The 14,322-nt window shown below is 46.2% G+C and overlaps 1 protein-coding gene across 3 annotated transcripts; it reads right to left on the reverse strand.

Annotated features, from left to right (window-relative positions):
• Nucleotides 1–3,112: 3,112 nt before the first annotated feature.
• Nucleotides 3,113–13,791, reverse strand: LRRC55 (leucine rich repeat containing 55). Of its 3 annotated transcripts, none has more exons than XM_084894891.1 (3): nucleotides 13,490–13,791; nucleotides 11,029–11,505; nucleotides 3,113–7,217 (listed from the first exon to the last, which is right to left on the reverse strand). In XM_084894891.1, exons 1-3 carry the CDS (start codon nucleotides 13,509–13,511, stop codon nucleotides 6,982–6,984), a joined length of 735 nt encoding a protein of 244 aa, XP_084751017.1. In that variant the 5' UTR covers nucleotides 13,512–13,791; the 3' UTR covers nucleotides 3,113–6,981. The 3 variants fall into 3 exon arrangements, with proteins under 3 accessions (XP_084751017.1, XP_084751016.1, XP_084751015.1); XM_084894890.1 differs by having other exon boundaries at nucleotides 11,029–12,546; XM_084894889.1 differs by having other exon boundaries at nucleotides 11,029–12,549.
• Between the last annotated feature and the right edge of the window lie 531 nt (nucleotides 13,792–14,322).

Raw genomic sequence — 14,322 nt, forward strand, 5'->3', positions numbered from 1 at the left:
AGATAAAGTTAAAAAAAAAAAAATCAGGCATTTTCCTTGAGTCCTTTTTTGTTCTATCTCCCCATATCTAAGTCTCCCTGGCTCTGCCTCTAAAATATATCCTCAGTGTGTTTCCTCTCCACTGTTTACATGGTACCCCTTAGAACATCTTTCAATGGGACCAATACAGAGATGCCTCCATGGTGTCCCAGCTTATGGGACTTCCCCACCTTTTAACTTATGTACATAGAGATCTTTTTTGAATACTGGCTCAGCTATAGGAGGAGAATCCTTAGAGTTGTAAAATCTGCCATGTTATTATGCATTTTCTAGAATTTCATGCTGTGTGCTCCTGAATGACTCCATGAGCTATGTGTGAAGCTGGGGGTGATGGGGAACCCACTTGATTATATTATTTTTTTTCATAGCTCTGTCATAGTGGCCTTATCATCTCTGTCTTCTAGTGAGTGGGCTGGGAAATGATCAGTGACATAAAATAGCCAACATTTTCTCCTCAGGTAGCCTCTTAACCACTTTCCATGGGCAATAACTCATTCCCATTAATTCCTCTTATTTCTCCAATGGTAGTGGGGATTTATGATAAACATTCTGAATTCTGAATGCCATAGCTAGCATTTACCCAACCTCAGTTTCCTTACCATTTCCAATAAAGAGGTTCAGCTCCTTCATGAAGTTTATGTAGCATTATTGTTTGTGTGCTTCAAACATTTTGGTCTTATCCCAAATTGACCTAACTCAGGCTTCTGATGTTTTAAAGCAGATTGAAAGTAAAAATGAAAAGGAAGAGAGAGAAAGTAAAAATTCAGTAGCAGTAAAAAAAAAAAAAAAAAAAAGCAAGTGATGACTATTTCTAGACCTAAATGATAAGAGATAAAATTGGAAAAAATTGGAAAAGCTGTTTCTAGACCTACCTGATTAGAGATAAAATTGCAAAAAGGCTTTGAGCATCAAGACCCACTAAAATTTTTTAGTTAAAGTAACTTAGCCAAGTGGAAACAAATAAGAATAAGAATGTGGCCTTCTTATATATTGTTTAAGATAATTTCATTGTTGCCATTAAGAGAGAAGTGGGGAGAGAGAGAGAGAGAGAGAGAGAGAGAGAGAGAGAGAGAGAGGGAGAGAGAGAGAGAGAAGGCACTAAGGAAGAGAAAGCAAGGAATCAAGGTAGCCTTGAAAACACATTTTAGACAACTTTGTGTGTGCACTGAAACATGGAACTTACTAGTAGTTGAAGCAAATCGAATAAAAGTCTACCAAGTTTTTAAGGGAGATGAATTGCTATGAAAACACAAATCTGTTTTAATTATCTGTTACTCTGTCCTTGTGTCATCATTGTATACTGGATATATGTAAGTGGTTGGGTGGTAACTTTATTTTTTAGTTCATAGGTCACTAGACCACAAGGAGGAAACCTGATGAAAAATCATCAGTGATTTTGAGCTTTAACTGGATGTGGTTGGTTACAGTTTAAGATAAGTATGGAAGGAAGATTGAAAATGTATTTGGTGACTAGTAGAGCAGGTGATGTTAGCGACTAGTGGGGTTTACCAAGCCCTGTTTCCTTTACCTACTAGGTACATATAATCTATTCCCTTAAAGTTAAATGGAGCGATGAAACTGAATTCTGGCTTGAATTGATAACCTTGACATGCATTAAAATGTGACATGAGCAGGATATAAGCCTTTATTATTTGAAAATAATCCAGTAAGCAAACCTTTATTCTGTTGAGATTTTTGGAATTATTAGCCCACCTTGACCAATGCAATATTCAAAGCTTTACCCAATGAAACATAGAGGGTATGTGTTCGTTTTACCTATTACCCTCCATTTTTCCCCCACCAAGTAATAGAAGAAGACTTCTGTGGCTAAAGTTTACTTCTCATTGAGAATGACTGTTCTTTACTGTCTCATATTGTTCTTGTCCCCTGACATAAGTAGTATTATTGAATGTTTAACCTGGATTTACTAGCTGTGAAACTTTGGGCAGACATTTTTTCCTTGATTTTAGGGAGAGAGTAAGGGAGAGAAAGAGAGAGAGAGAGAGAGAGAGAGAGAGAGAGAGAGAGAGAGAGAGAGAGAGAGGGGGAGAGAGAGAGAGAGAGAGAAAGTTATAGATGTGAGAGAGAAACATCAATTGGTTGTGTCCCATAGGTGCTCTGGCTGGGGATCAAACCTGCAACATACATATGTGCCCTGACTGGAATCAAAGCTGCAACCTTTCAGTGCACGTGAGAATGCTCCAACCAACTGAGCCACCCAGGGGGAGCCACTTCCTCCTCAGTGTACTGGAATAAAAAATGGCTACCACTGCACACTTGCTCCTAATTTTTCTGTCTCTGTTCTCAAGGTACACTGCCCAACCATCTCAGTTCCAATGGTATATAGGCTGCACTTGCAAGACTCAGGAGGTTTAGATTCCCTTCCCTTCTTTTTTAACCTATGAGAACAGAGATTGAAACTATACCAGTCATGGCCTCATCTATCCCCCACACCATCCATTTAAATAGTTTACCTGTATGTCTGAGCTAGTGTCCTTTTGCCCACATGACTGAAATGGCCCATCTCTCTGGCATACATTCCTTAGTGATGCTAACTAGGCAGGCACACCTACTTGCCTTGGCATGTTTTATAGATGACCCAAACTGCAAACACAAACATGTATAAAACATATGCTCTTTTTGTATAATTTTAGCCACCAAAATATGCCTACACATAGGGATGTGTGCATACAGACACACACGTATTCTTTTTTGCCTGGTAGAAATATGCTTCTGTGGTGTTCCTTCTACTCCCACTCATGCCCCTCCATGGCTGGCACATCTCCTAATTATTCCCATCTACTCCCTCCCCATAGACCTTTTGTGTGTATATTTTGGCACACATCCTCTTGATTCTGCCTAGCTCCTTCTTCACTCTCTTTATCTGCCTCCCTCTCTTTCCCTCCTCTTCACAACTCTTTTAGAAAATATGCTAAACTATACACTCTTTATTATTAATGCACATTTATGAAAAATTCTTCACAGTTACAAAAGTGCAAGGTTATAAAATCATCTCCATACAAAGGTTGGCATCTCCCCTTTCCCCAACCCTCCCTAACCCTCCCACCCCAGACATCAGCATTCCTCAGGACAGCACTCAGAAAAACTGAGAGATCTGTGGCTCTAGATCTCTCCACCCAGCCCTGTGACAAACATGGTGCTAATGTACACAGGACCTTGCAACTTGCTTCCTTCACTTCTCTTCTGCCTCCTTCTTGGGTGGGGAGAGTAGACAAGTTTCTTAGCTTTGGGAAGAATGGACAAAGATATTTCCTTTCTGGAGCTGGAAAGGATGTCAGAGGTATATCAATATTTATATATTGATATAGACATCTATAGGAATTGTAAGTCTTTCCTGATGGTGGAAGAGAAATACTTGTTTTGGTCTGTGATCAAATTCTATACACCAACCTCCTTAGAAGGAGCCAGCAGATTCTATAGCAACTCTGAGGACCCATTTCTGCAGGGCTCTCTGGGAATATCTATAGTAATGGATAAACAATGGAGGCAGTCTGAGGGTGATCAAAAGAAACTGGTCCAAAGTGGTATGGTGTAAATGTGGGGTCATTTTTAAAGAACAGTGGCCCAGATATTGACTATCACAACACTGTTGGTTAACTAAACTTTGATATCCTCAAGCTCATGAGGAAATTTCTTTGATTAGGATAATCTCAGAGGGATAGAGGAGAACAGAGAGAAGTAGTCAGGCTCTCATTAGTCTGCCTCTACCACATCTCTCTCTCTCTTTTTTTTATATTATTCACATAGGTAGCTATCCCTACTCAATCCCCAATGGGATTCTATATTAGTGTATTAAGCAATGCAATAAACAGATGGCTGAGTAGACTATTGGAGAACTGAAGTCAAGTTCCAGAGAGTCTGCCCCCATATCAGTAGACATCTAATGAACATGAAACTTCATGAACAGACACATGGATTCAGAGATATTCCAACACTTACATGTTAACTAATCTGGAAAAAAATTAATGACACCTTGTGGGATCACCATTGTGGGTTCTTGGCCAGCAGTACTATGGGAACTGTTTCAATCAGTACTACTAGATTCCCTCTAGAAGTGCCTCTAGAACCTTGCTTCTGATAGTCTGCACAAGATACTGGTGGTAGGAGGTGAGGGAATTTTCCTCATTGTGCTTTAGTTAACTGGGGACCTTCTAGCAGCTGGAGACCTTCTAAAAACCATGTATCCTACTCAGTAACAGGGACTATGTAATCTCATTAGATAGTACATTTTATTTCAAGGGTCATTTGGTGTCTTGTTTGGTTCTAGTTCTATGCAAAAAACAAGTACATATCTAAAAATATATTAACTATATTTTAGCAAACAAGAGTATCTAGGAGATTATCATATATGCATATGATGTTCTTTTATGGGAGGCTTATCTATTTGTATCGGGACTATTATTTCTACAAGAACCTTTCCAAATACCTTAGACTATGAGATTGACTAGTGAAGGGCATCCCCAATCCACCTGTCCTGGATGTAGTGGAAGAAGAGATGGGGCACAGTTCTGCTCCAGGTGTCACAAGAGCAGGGCTCTGGCCCAGATGTTGTAAGCAACACAACACACAAGGTTCAAGTACCCTGGGTCTAGCAAAGTTCTGGGTACTCTTTAGGTTGACTAGCTCAGGGAGCATGAGTAAGAATTCTTGGAAGATGATGTTTCTCCTTCATTCCTTCAGACCTGCCAGGAAGATGGGATGATGCAAGTCAGCTGGAGTTGGGGGCAAGGTAGGAAGCCCCTGTCTTAGTTTATATGCTGACCAGCCTTGGCAACATGTTGGACTATGCCTTAAAGTCTTTCCCTATTATGCAGACGTTCTTACCCACAGCTTTCTGACACCCTTTGTATCTCTTGCAACACAACACAGCAGGGCTTAAATAGAAGGGGTTAACATATCTTTCTCTCCTGTTTCCAAAAGTTCTTATTTTTTAGATGGCTACCATTTCTAATGCATTATTTGCACATTGCAAGGCAGGTGACTCTTATTCAGGTGCTGCCTGTGCTGCTTCTAAGTTTCAGAGGCTGTGATTTGCCCTACCTAAATCTGTACAGCAGCTACTTTTTACTGTCTTTATATAGCTGATCTACTAAGATGTTCATGGCTGCTGAGTCCTAGGGCCCCACTATCTAGCCTCCCAGGCATTCTCTTCCCAAGCACCTGGGGCAGTACTGGAAAGAGAGCCTTGCTGGAGTTGAGTCTCAATCTTGCCATTTAGGCAAGTCACACTCGCTCTTGAGTCTCTATTTTTTTTTTTTTTAATCTGTAAAATAGGAGAAATGATAGTTTGCCTGCCACACAGGGTTGTGAAGAGTTAGGAAGAATGATGCCAAAGCTCTTCAGGAACTGTCCAGTGCTGAAAAAATGTAGAGAAAATGATGATGAAGCTGATGACACTGATAATGAAGATGACGACAATGACGATAATTGTGCTTTATACGTGAAGATAATTGATTTCTAATGGCCTGATTAGACACAGTTTCACCTAACACCTTCCTTCTAGAGTTTATCTGGATGACCTTGGGTAAGATACTCAGCTTTCAGCAATGAATTAATCTGTAAAATGGGAATAATAAAAGCCACCAGGCAATGTTGCTGTGAGAACTAATATAATTGAATCAATAGATGTAATAGCGTCCAAAAGAATGCTGGCTCTTAATAGGAGCTTCATCAGCACTACTTGACTTTGAACTTATATACTTTTGAAGGGAATTGTGATGTTTTCTTACTTGACTGGGATAGTTAAAAGAGCATAAACTTATTTTGCTCATAAGTATCACATAATCTTGACCTCTCTGGGCTTGACTTGCCCATATGTAAGATGGGAACTATAATGCCCACCTCAGAAGATTGTTGTGTGAGTTAAAGAAAATTGTGGAGAGTGTTTATCACAGTGCCTGACACTGGCAAGTGTTTGATAATTAATAGCTCTCTCACCTTTATGCTTAAATGAGTGAGTTGTTTAGAAGAAAGAGCAAATCCTCCCTCAGTCCTGTACTATCATGCTACAGGGATGCAGCCCACAGTGAATTTTCCTGGTGACATTCCTTGGCATGAGCACTGTGGCAGGAATAGCCACGAGATTAGGAGTCTGAGTGTCAGGACTCATGCTGCCCATTCCTGGGCCTCCTGCTTCTTTCTTCTGAGGCCAAAGCTGGAGTGAGAGGCAGAAGACAGAGTGGGAGAAAGGGCACTGAAGGTGTCCTCAGCTTGCTACCTGGGACCTTGACAGCAGGCTATAACTGTTGATCTAGTGTGATGGGCAGTCACTGGGAGGTGGTCTCACCTGTTAGCTGCTGGTAGGAGGCAGCCAAGGGGGTTGGCATTGAGGGTTTTCACCCTCTGGAGGCAATGGTAGGCAGCTCTGAGCAATGACAGGTGGGTGTCAGAGGGAAAGTTTTGGTCCTGTGCCACTTTCCTTCTGTACACTGAGGTCCGAGGGATTGCTCACCATGGTTCTCAATGTACCACACATATTCTGGCCTATCATTTGTGTATGTACACTTCTTGGTCTACTTGACAACACAGACAGTTTTGATGACCCAGCTCATGAGCCACCTCTACTCTTATTCTTCTCTTGAACTTTTTGAAGCACAGTTGATAACCCTTCCTCTGGGCTTCCATAGCTATGTATTCAGAATGCCAACAGATTGTTTTAAAGGGAATATTTTCTGATTCTTTCTCTTCTAACAGAAGGAAGTACCTGGAGGACAGGAACTAGGTGGCTTCATTTAACACTGCCAGTTCCTAGCACAGTGCCCGGCCCACAGTAGAAGCTATTCAAAAGCAGTTTCCTGACATTGCATGAGCTATGACAGAGGTGGCCAGGGCACCATGGGGCTAGAGTGGGCAGCCAGGGAGTGTGTCTGGTATGAATGGCAGTGGTGGTCAGCAGCATGGAGGGGATGCCAGCCACGTACATCATATCTCTTCCTCTTCACTGGCTTTGCTCCAACGGTGGCAGCAGTTGGCTGTGATGCCCAGGAGGAAGTTGGTGGCCACAGATGCGATGGATACCACGAAACCCACAAATGCGATGAAGAGGTAATCATCCAGGGTCAGGGTCAGGTGACAAGCCTTGAAGCTCTCCTCAGTGAGGGAGAAGAGTGGGGCACCCTCAACTTCAGGGGGCCCCCGGCACTCAGCCAGCTGAGAATCTGTAACACAGAACCCAGGGAAGGTGAAAGGCCTGGGGAGATAGAATGGAATGGAGAAGACCCACACTACAGGAAAAGTTTAGTTTCTTTTGTGCCAAAATTTTACTTACCTTATTTAGTCCCCTCAACAGCCCTCAAGGCAAATACTTTTATACCCATTTTTATAGATGTGGCGACCACTGTTAGGAGAATATAGTAACTTGTCTGAAATCCAATAGCCACTATTAATAATAGAACTGGGGCTTTTGTCTGCTACCATTGTCTCTTATATAAGCCTTCCAACTGATATCTGGGCTTCTGCCCTTAACCATCTCAACACAGTGGCTGAGTGATCCAGTCAAACCTGAAGTCCTGTTATGTCACTCTGCTTCTCATCTTCACACAGACTGAAAGCTAATGTCCTCACCAGGGGCTGCAAGGACTTCTCCCCATTGCTTCTACTCTACTCCTTGATGACTCTGTTTTATCCACTCAAACTTTCTGGTCATTCTTCCATCACCTGAGCTTGTCCCCTTTTGGGTAGGGAGGGAGTGCCTTTGCATTTGTCTCTGGGTGAGGATGCTTCTCTTCTGCATCTCTGCACAGCTCAATTCCTCATGTCCTTTGAGACTTTGCTCAAATATCACCTTATTGGACTTCTCTTATGATACTCTTTAAAGAGTATCCCATATGTCATATTTTCCAGGCATTTCCTGTCTTAGCTACTCTGCCCATTTTTTTCTCCATAGTGTTTACCACTGTCTGACAGCTTGTTAATTATCTATCTCCTCCACCTTGAATATAAGCATTTCCCATAGTATTCTTAGCCCAGGTAAGTGTTCAGTGAATCTTTGTTAAATGAATGTGGGAATAAATGATTCTGTCCAACTCCAAAGCATTGGGTCTTTCTACTACCCCATGTGGCTTTTCCAGATATACAAAGTGTAGGGTTAAGAATGTGGGCTCTGGAGTCATTGTCCTGGGTTTAAATCCCTTCTATATTTCTCCCAAGTTGTGGGATTGAGTATAAGTCATTTAGCCCCTCTGTGTCTTGGCTTCTTCATCTGTAAAATGAGCAGATGAATAGTAGTATCTACCTCATAGGGTTGTTATGAGGAGTCTATGAGTTAACATTTATATGATATGTTCTTGGAATATAAGTACTGTGCAATGTATGCTTTTATTATTACTTTATTTTGGTCTTTTTGGACAGGTCAGTGGGTTGCCATTCTCTCCATCATTGATGGTCCCATCCCATCCTTCCAGGGGCACATGTACAAATAAACTTGATGATGATCAATGGTTCCATTGTTCTCTGCCTTGGGAGTAAAAGTGGCATGCAGGTAGCAGTCTGCCATTCCTTTGTTCAAATTAATTAAGTTCTCACCTTGGACAGGTTTTTTTTTTCCCCCCCCTTTCTGGCTTTCATGAAGAAAGTGGATACATAAAAAGGAGATAATTTAACTTATTGTCTGGGAAAGTCAATGTGAAGATGTGAAGGACTTTTCTAAATTAAATGGTGCAAAATGTTTTTTACTCTTTCTGTAGACTTTGGGGCCAAAGAATAAAATCATGGATTTGGATTGACCTTTTGTGAAAATGGATGAGCATCATTCTCCTTAGAAATGGAGAGCTAGATTCAGAAAAAGAATGCAATCTGTCCCCAACCTCAGGTTGAGGTGGGTCCCTGTAGACTGTATGCAAAGTACTCCAGACCCTTCCAAGAAAAAGATTGTATCTGGAGTTGACCATCCAGAGGCTCTTCTTTTGGAACTGGAAGATGCTGAGCTCCCAAATCTACTGTGTTCCTGGATTTGGCGAGATAATACAAAGCTGGGGTGTGTGGAGACAGTGAGGGTAATTGGTGTGGACCAACCAGAGGAGGCTCCAAGGACTGGACCCTGCAGGACTCCAGGAAGAAAGCCTGGGGCTGACAAAACTTTCTGATAAGTCAAAGGACCAGTCTTGAAGTTAAGTTATATTCCAAGGGCACCCTTATGTTTCTCCGTGTTGGGATTTGTCTAAAAGTTGTAGATAGTATTTGGAATCCCATGAAAAAGGGAGAAGAAGCCAAAACAGACAAAGGGCAGAGGATTGCCTAATCCTACCTACACTGGTAAGTTCTTCACCCCCAAGAGGAAGTATCCTGGAGTGTGGTGTGGTACAAAGTGTGTTCTGTGGAGGAACAGAGAACCTGGGCTTCTAGCTGTGGCATACTTTTGTTCTCACTTTTAGTTCGCAGTCACTTTCCCTTCTGGAGCTTGGGTCCGTCATCTGTACTGACATGAGGCCTTGGTGATGGGATCTTGGATCCCTTTCCCACTCAATGGGAATTTGAGCTTTTTTTTTTGAAGGGCATCAGGGATCTCAGAGATTCCTGAAAAGAAGGAGCCCATGTGTGGTGGATGCTTAGCACCTAGTGTGCCCCTTCTGTTTCTAGTACACAGGAGAGAGGGGAGCAGATGCAACTTGCAAAGGTTGAACAGGTGGAGGGATCACTCCACGCAGCCTCCTCCTCATGCCCCTTACCATCACCCTTTCTCAGTCCCCAGCTATTTTGGTTCCAGAGAACATCCTCCCACAGCTCTGAGGAAAAATGGGAATTGTGTCCCACAGCTCCCCCAAGCTATTTTGGTCCCATACTCCCCACTCAGTCCTCCTCTCCCTCCTACATTCATCATCACTTCTGAACACACTCTGAGCCCAGGCTCTGGGACATCCCCTGGGATAGTGCCCTAAGCTATTTCTGTTATTTTACTGCTGGGGCTTGTGCCAAAGCTCAGTGCTGCCACATAGGAGAGCTGGTGATGGGGGCCACCACTGAATATTGCCTGCCTCCAGGCTAGATTTGGATACCGGTGGGTGAGTCCAGGGCCCATCAAACATTCGTGATTCAGGCTCCTTCAGTAGCCAATCCATCCCTAGTTGGAATTGTCTGGTTAAATTGTCACATCCTCGTTTCTCCTCTCAACTCTCAATCTCATGCTCAAATCTTGTGGAACTCTGCTGAGACCCTTTGGTCCAGAACTTAGGCCAGAATTCATGCCCCGACTCTCCCACCAGCCTAGAATGGACTCTTCAGGATACAGCCATAGGCAGCCAGACTGCAAGGGTTGATTTCTGACTCCAACACTTAGCAGAGCTGTAACTTCAGGCAAGTTAACAAACCTCTCTATGCCTCAGTTGCACCTTCTGTGGAGTGGGGATGGCTCACTAAGGCAAGGATGAGATGAGCTAAAATATATAACATGCTTGGAATAGAGCAGGACAGTAAGTACAAAAATAAATATCGTTAGCCATTTCTGTCTCTGGGAGACTGCCAGCACTCAGAACACTTAAGAAGCAGTCTTGAAGAGTAGGAAGGACTTTGAAGTCAATACACTTGAGCTTTATCCATGGCTCTGCCAGTTTGTAACTGATTCTGGGCTACTCTTTCCATGGTTCTAAATCTCAGTTTCTTTACCCACAAAATGGGGTGCTAAAAGTGGGACCATGCATGCCAAGTTCTTGGTCCTGGTGTGAGCTCAATAAACACTGTTTATTATGAACTCTTCTTGTTTATTGTCTGTATGCTTCATTAGGTCATAAGTGCCATAAAGGCAAGGGCAGCGTCTGTTACATTAATGAATGGGTCCCCAGAGTCTAGTCCTCTACAAACTCTACAAACACTTGTGGAGCAAAGGAGCTGGGTATGGAGACAGGAGCATAAATCAGAGCACACCGTAGAGGCTCAAGATCTCTAAGGCTTCCTCTCTTCTTTGGAGGAGTTCCTTTCAGTGAGGCCAGAACCTTTCATCTCCCATACCCCCAGTCCTGCTCCCCCTTCCCTTACCTGAGGTACAGCGCTGGATCCGGTTTCGCAGCCACTTCAGCAGGGGCTCCATGGTGCAGCCGCACACCCAGGGGTTGCCACCGATCTGCAGGGTCACCAGCCCTGGCAGGCCTTCCAGTGCCTCGAGGCTGAGGAAGGCCAGGCCCCCGTAGCTGAGGTCCAGGTCTCGGAGCTGCATCAGGCCCTGGAAGGCCTGCGGGTGCACCCTGCGCAACCACGGGTTGTGGCTCAGGTCGATGTGCACCAGGCCATGGGCTTCCTGGAACATGTCGGCTGGCACGTGGCTGAGGTTGTTGTAGCTCAGATCCAGGTGTGCCAAGCGCTTGGCATGGAGGAAGAGGCCTGGGGGCAGCTCGATCAAGGAGTTGTTGTGCAAATCCAACACCCTGAGCTCCATGTAGCACGTGAGGTAGCCCGGCGGCACAGTGGCGATGCGGTTGTGGGCCAGGCTGAGGTTGCGCGTGTCCATTGGCAGGTCTGGGGGCACGGAGAATAGCCGTTGGCTGCTGCAATCCACCACCTGGTTATGACATGTGCAAAGGACGGGGCAGCTGGTGCCTGCCTCCGAGTGCATCACCCCGGCTGCCAAGAGGAGGGAGACCAGGAGCACGGCTGGTTGTGGTGGCCCAGGCCAGGGCAGCTGGGACCAGGTGTCACCCATCTTAGGCAGCTGGCAACGGCAGTGCTGAATGGAGCCCACAGGGGCTGGGGCTGTTGTGTCCATAGAATCGAGAGTCAGTGGCACAGGAAGGCAGCGGCATCGGGGCTTAGAGCCCTGGAGGGTGGGTCTTCTGAGTAGGGGCGTCATGGCTCAAGCCTTTCCTGGGAGCCTCTGAGTGCCAGAGGGCTCCCTAGGTGAGAGCCACAGGAAGTCCCCTTTGGAGTCTAGGGGGCAAGCAACCTGTTTGAGGTTCCCCAGGGTCTGCAAAGACGATCAAAACTTGAGAAAGGAAGGAGGCAAGGGTGGGGCTGGACCAGCTGCCAGCAGGTCGTGGAAGGGTCCCTGCAGATCTTTTGTGTCCCTCGCACCCATGACTTCTGGGAGCTTCCTCTTTGTGCTGTGTCTGAGAGGTGGGAGGGTGGAGCTAAGGACACGAAAGGGGCCTTTTAAAGGTCCCAGAATATCTAAAAGTACCCAGCCCCGCCCCAAGTCTGGGATTGATGATCAGATGCCAGAGCTGCGTTGGGGTCTCCAGCATTCAAGGACTCAGAGGGGATTCTATTGGTGGCCCAGTGGACTCGAGTCCAAGGGGGTCCATGGGTGGGTGTTTTGGGCAGGGAGCCCGGAGTGAAGTGGATCTCCATGGGCCTCCGGAAAGCCCGAGTCCTCGGCCTCAGTGTCTATGGTAATCCCCGGGGAGGGGAAGACCCCAAGGGCCACCCATTGTTTGCACTGCTGAGCCTGGAAAGAGTCATGTGTCCCGAAGGTGCAGGAGGGGGCTGCTAGGAGCTCTGGCAACTTCCCAAGTTGATGCTTCTCTTAGGCAGCTTTGTGTTCGGCGGGTGGAGGCAGAATTCCTTCTGGCAACAAGGAAAGCACTCAGGCAGAGAAAGAGAAACAGTGCCGTCTTCTCCCTGTGGCCCCTCTCCTAGGCTCAGTGCTCCCTCCTCCCCGCTCTGCTGCAGAGTCCTCTGTATACTGTCTGAATCTCAGGTGTGGCCATCGTGGGCTCAGACCCCAAACTCACATGGGTGTTACTCGCTAACCTTGCGGGTCTCTTCCTTGAGCATCCTTCTAAGTGTCTTGTCCTGCGCTGGATGCATTTTCTCATTCTCCGTAGCCCCACCTCCACCAGCACCAACTACCCCACCCTTGAACAACTCTCAAAGAAAAAAGGCATGCATGCTCCGGCGGATTGCCGACCTCTTTCAGAGCTCTAGCTCTCTTTCTCTTTTTCTGTCTTTCTGTCTCTCTCTCTGACACACACACACACACACACACACACACACACACTCACACACACGTTGTTCCACTCCCGTGACTCCAGCACATTTGCCCTGCCCTGCCCTGTGCTCATGCCTCCCCAGTTTTCTCTCCAGCTTCCTTCTGTACATGTTCTCTGCCCCTCCCAGTCTGTCCCCACCATCTTTCACCCCCCAGTGCACACTCCTAGTCCCAGCATCCTTCCTCACAAACACTCCACTCTCCCCTTAGCCCCCCAGCTTGAGCCCACACCCACACTTGGCCAGGCAGAGGGGCAGAGCATGATGCCATACTCGGTGGCTCACCCTGCCATCCACTCTGCAGCCAGCCTCTGAGCCCCTGGATTCTCCGGTGCCCACCTGCTGTCCTCACTTGTCCTCCCCACATACCCTCCTCTGACACTGCTTCTCTTCTCACTGATTCCTGCCTCCATCCCACCCACTGGGAAGTCACCCCAGCTCCCCTTGATCCAGACTCATTTTTCTGTACCCCAAAGTCTCCACCTGCACTCCCACATGCCCCCAAGAGCCCACTTACTCTGTTCCAAGGACACAGCCATCAATCTGCGGCAGACAGGGGCTCCCTCCCTCCTGCTGGAATCCCTGCTTGCGGCTTCAGGGGAACAGATTGCCTCCTCGGCTAGTCTCCTCCCCCGGCTTCTCCTCCATGGTTCCTGGCTGCCCGGGCTGCATCCTCGGTGGTTTCCTGTCTTGTGGTCCCCGAGCTGGTCTCCTTCTTTTACCCGAAAAGAGAATCCGAGGGAGGGTGCTGAGAAGAAAGTTCACAGAATCCAAATGCTTCTTCCAGAAACTCAGCTTGGTGCTGAGGCTGCTGCCGGGGTTTGTCAGATCTTTCCCTCCCTTCCCTTCCCTCCCTCTCCCCCTCCTCTCTTCCTTTTTCACTCCCCTTTTTTCCTCGAGGGCCAGGTACTGACGTTTCACTGTCTCTTAGCAACTGCCTCCACATCTCTGAGCAACAGGAGCGCTGTCTATGGACCCCACTAAGATGAGACAGAAAGAAGCAGTTGTAGAATTCACAGCCACACACAGATCCTAGGCAAGGGGAACAAGGGGTTGGGGGGGGGCATTGACAGAACAGGACATGGGCAGAGGGGAGAAGCAGGGAGAGAGGGCAAAGGGCCCAGTGGACTCTGAGATAGAGGAGGGAGAGTTTCAGGGCACCAGATCCAGAAGGGACAGTAAAGAGGGCTTGGAATGGAGAATGGGACTTAGTGGGCGGTGGAGGGCAGGTGGAAAAATGCAGGGAGGCCATGAAGACATGAATAAGGATGGAAAGAAAAAAGGGAAGTGGATATGACAAATTGGCTCCCTTGATGGAGTATCGCTATTTAGTCCACATATAACATTTGC

The sequence above is a fragment of the Pipistrellus hanaki genome, assembly GCF_964339955.1.
Source record: "Pipistrellus hanaki genome assembly, chromosome: 9".
NCBI lineage: Eukaryota > Metazoa > Chordata > Mammalia > Chiroptera > Vespertilionidae > Pipistrellus > Pipistrellus hanaki.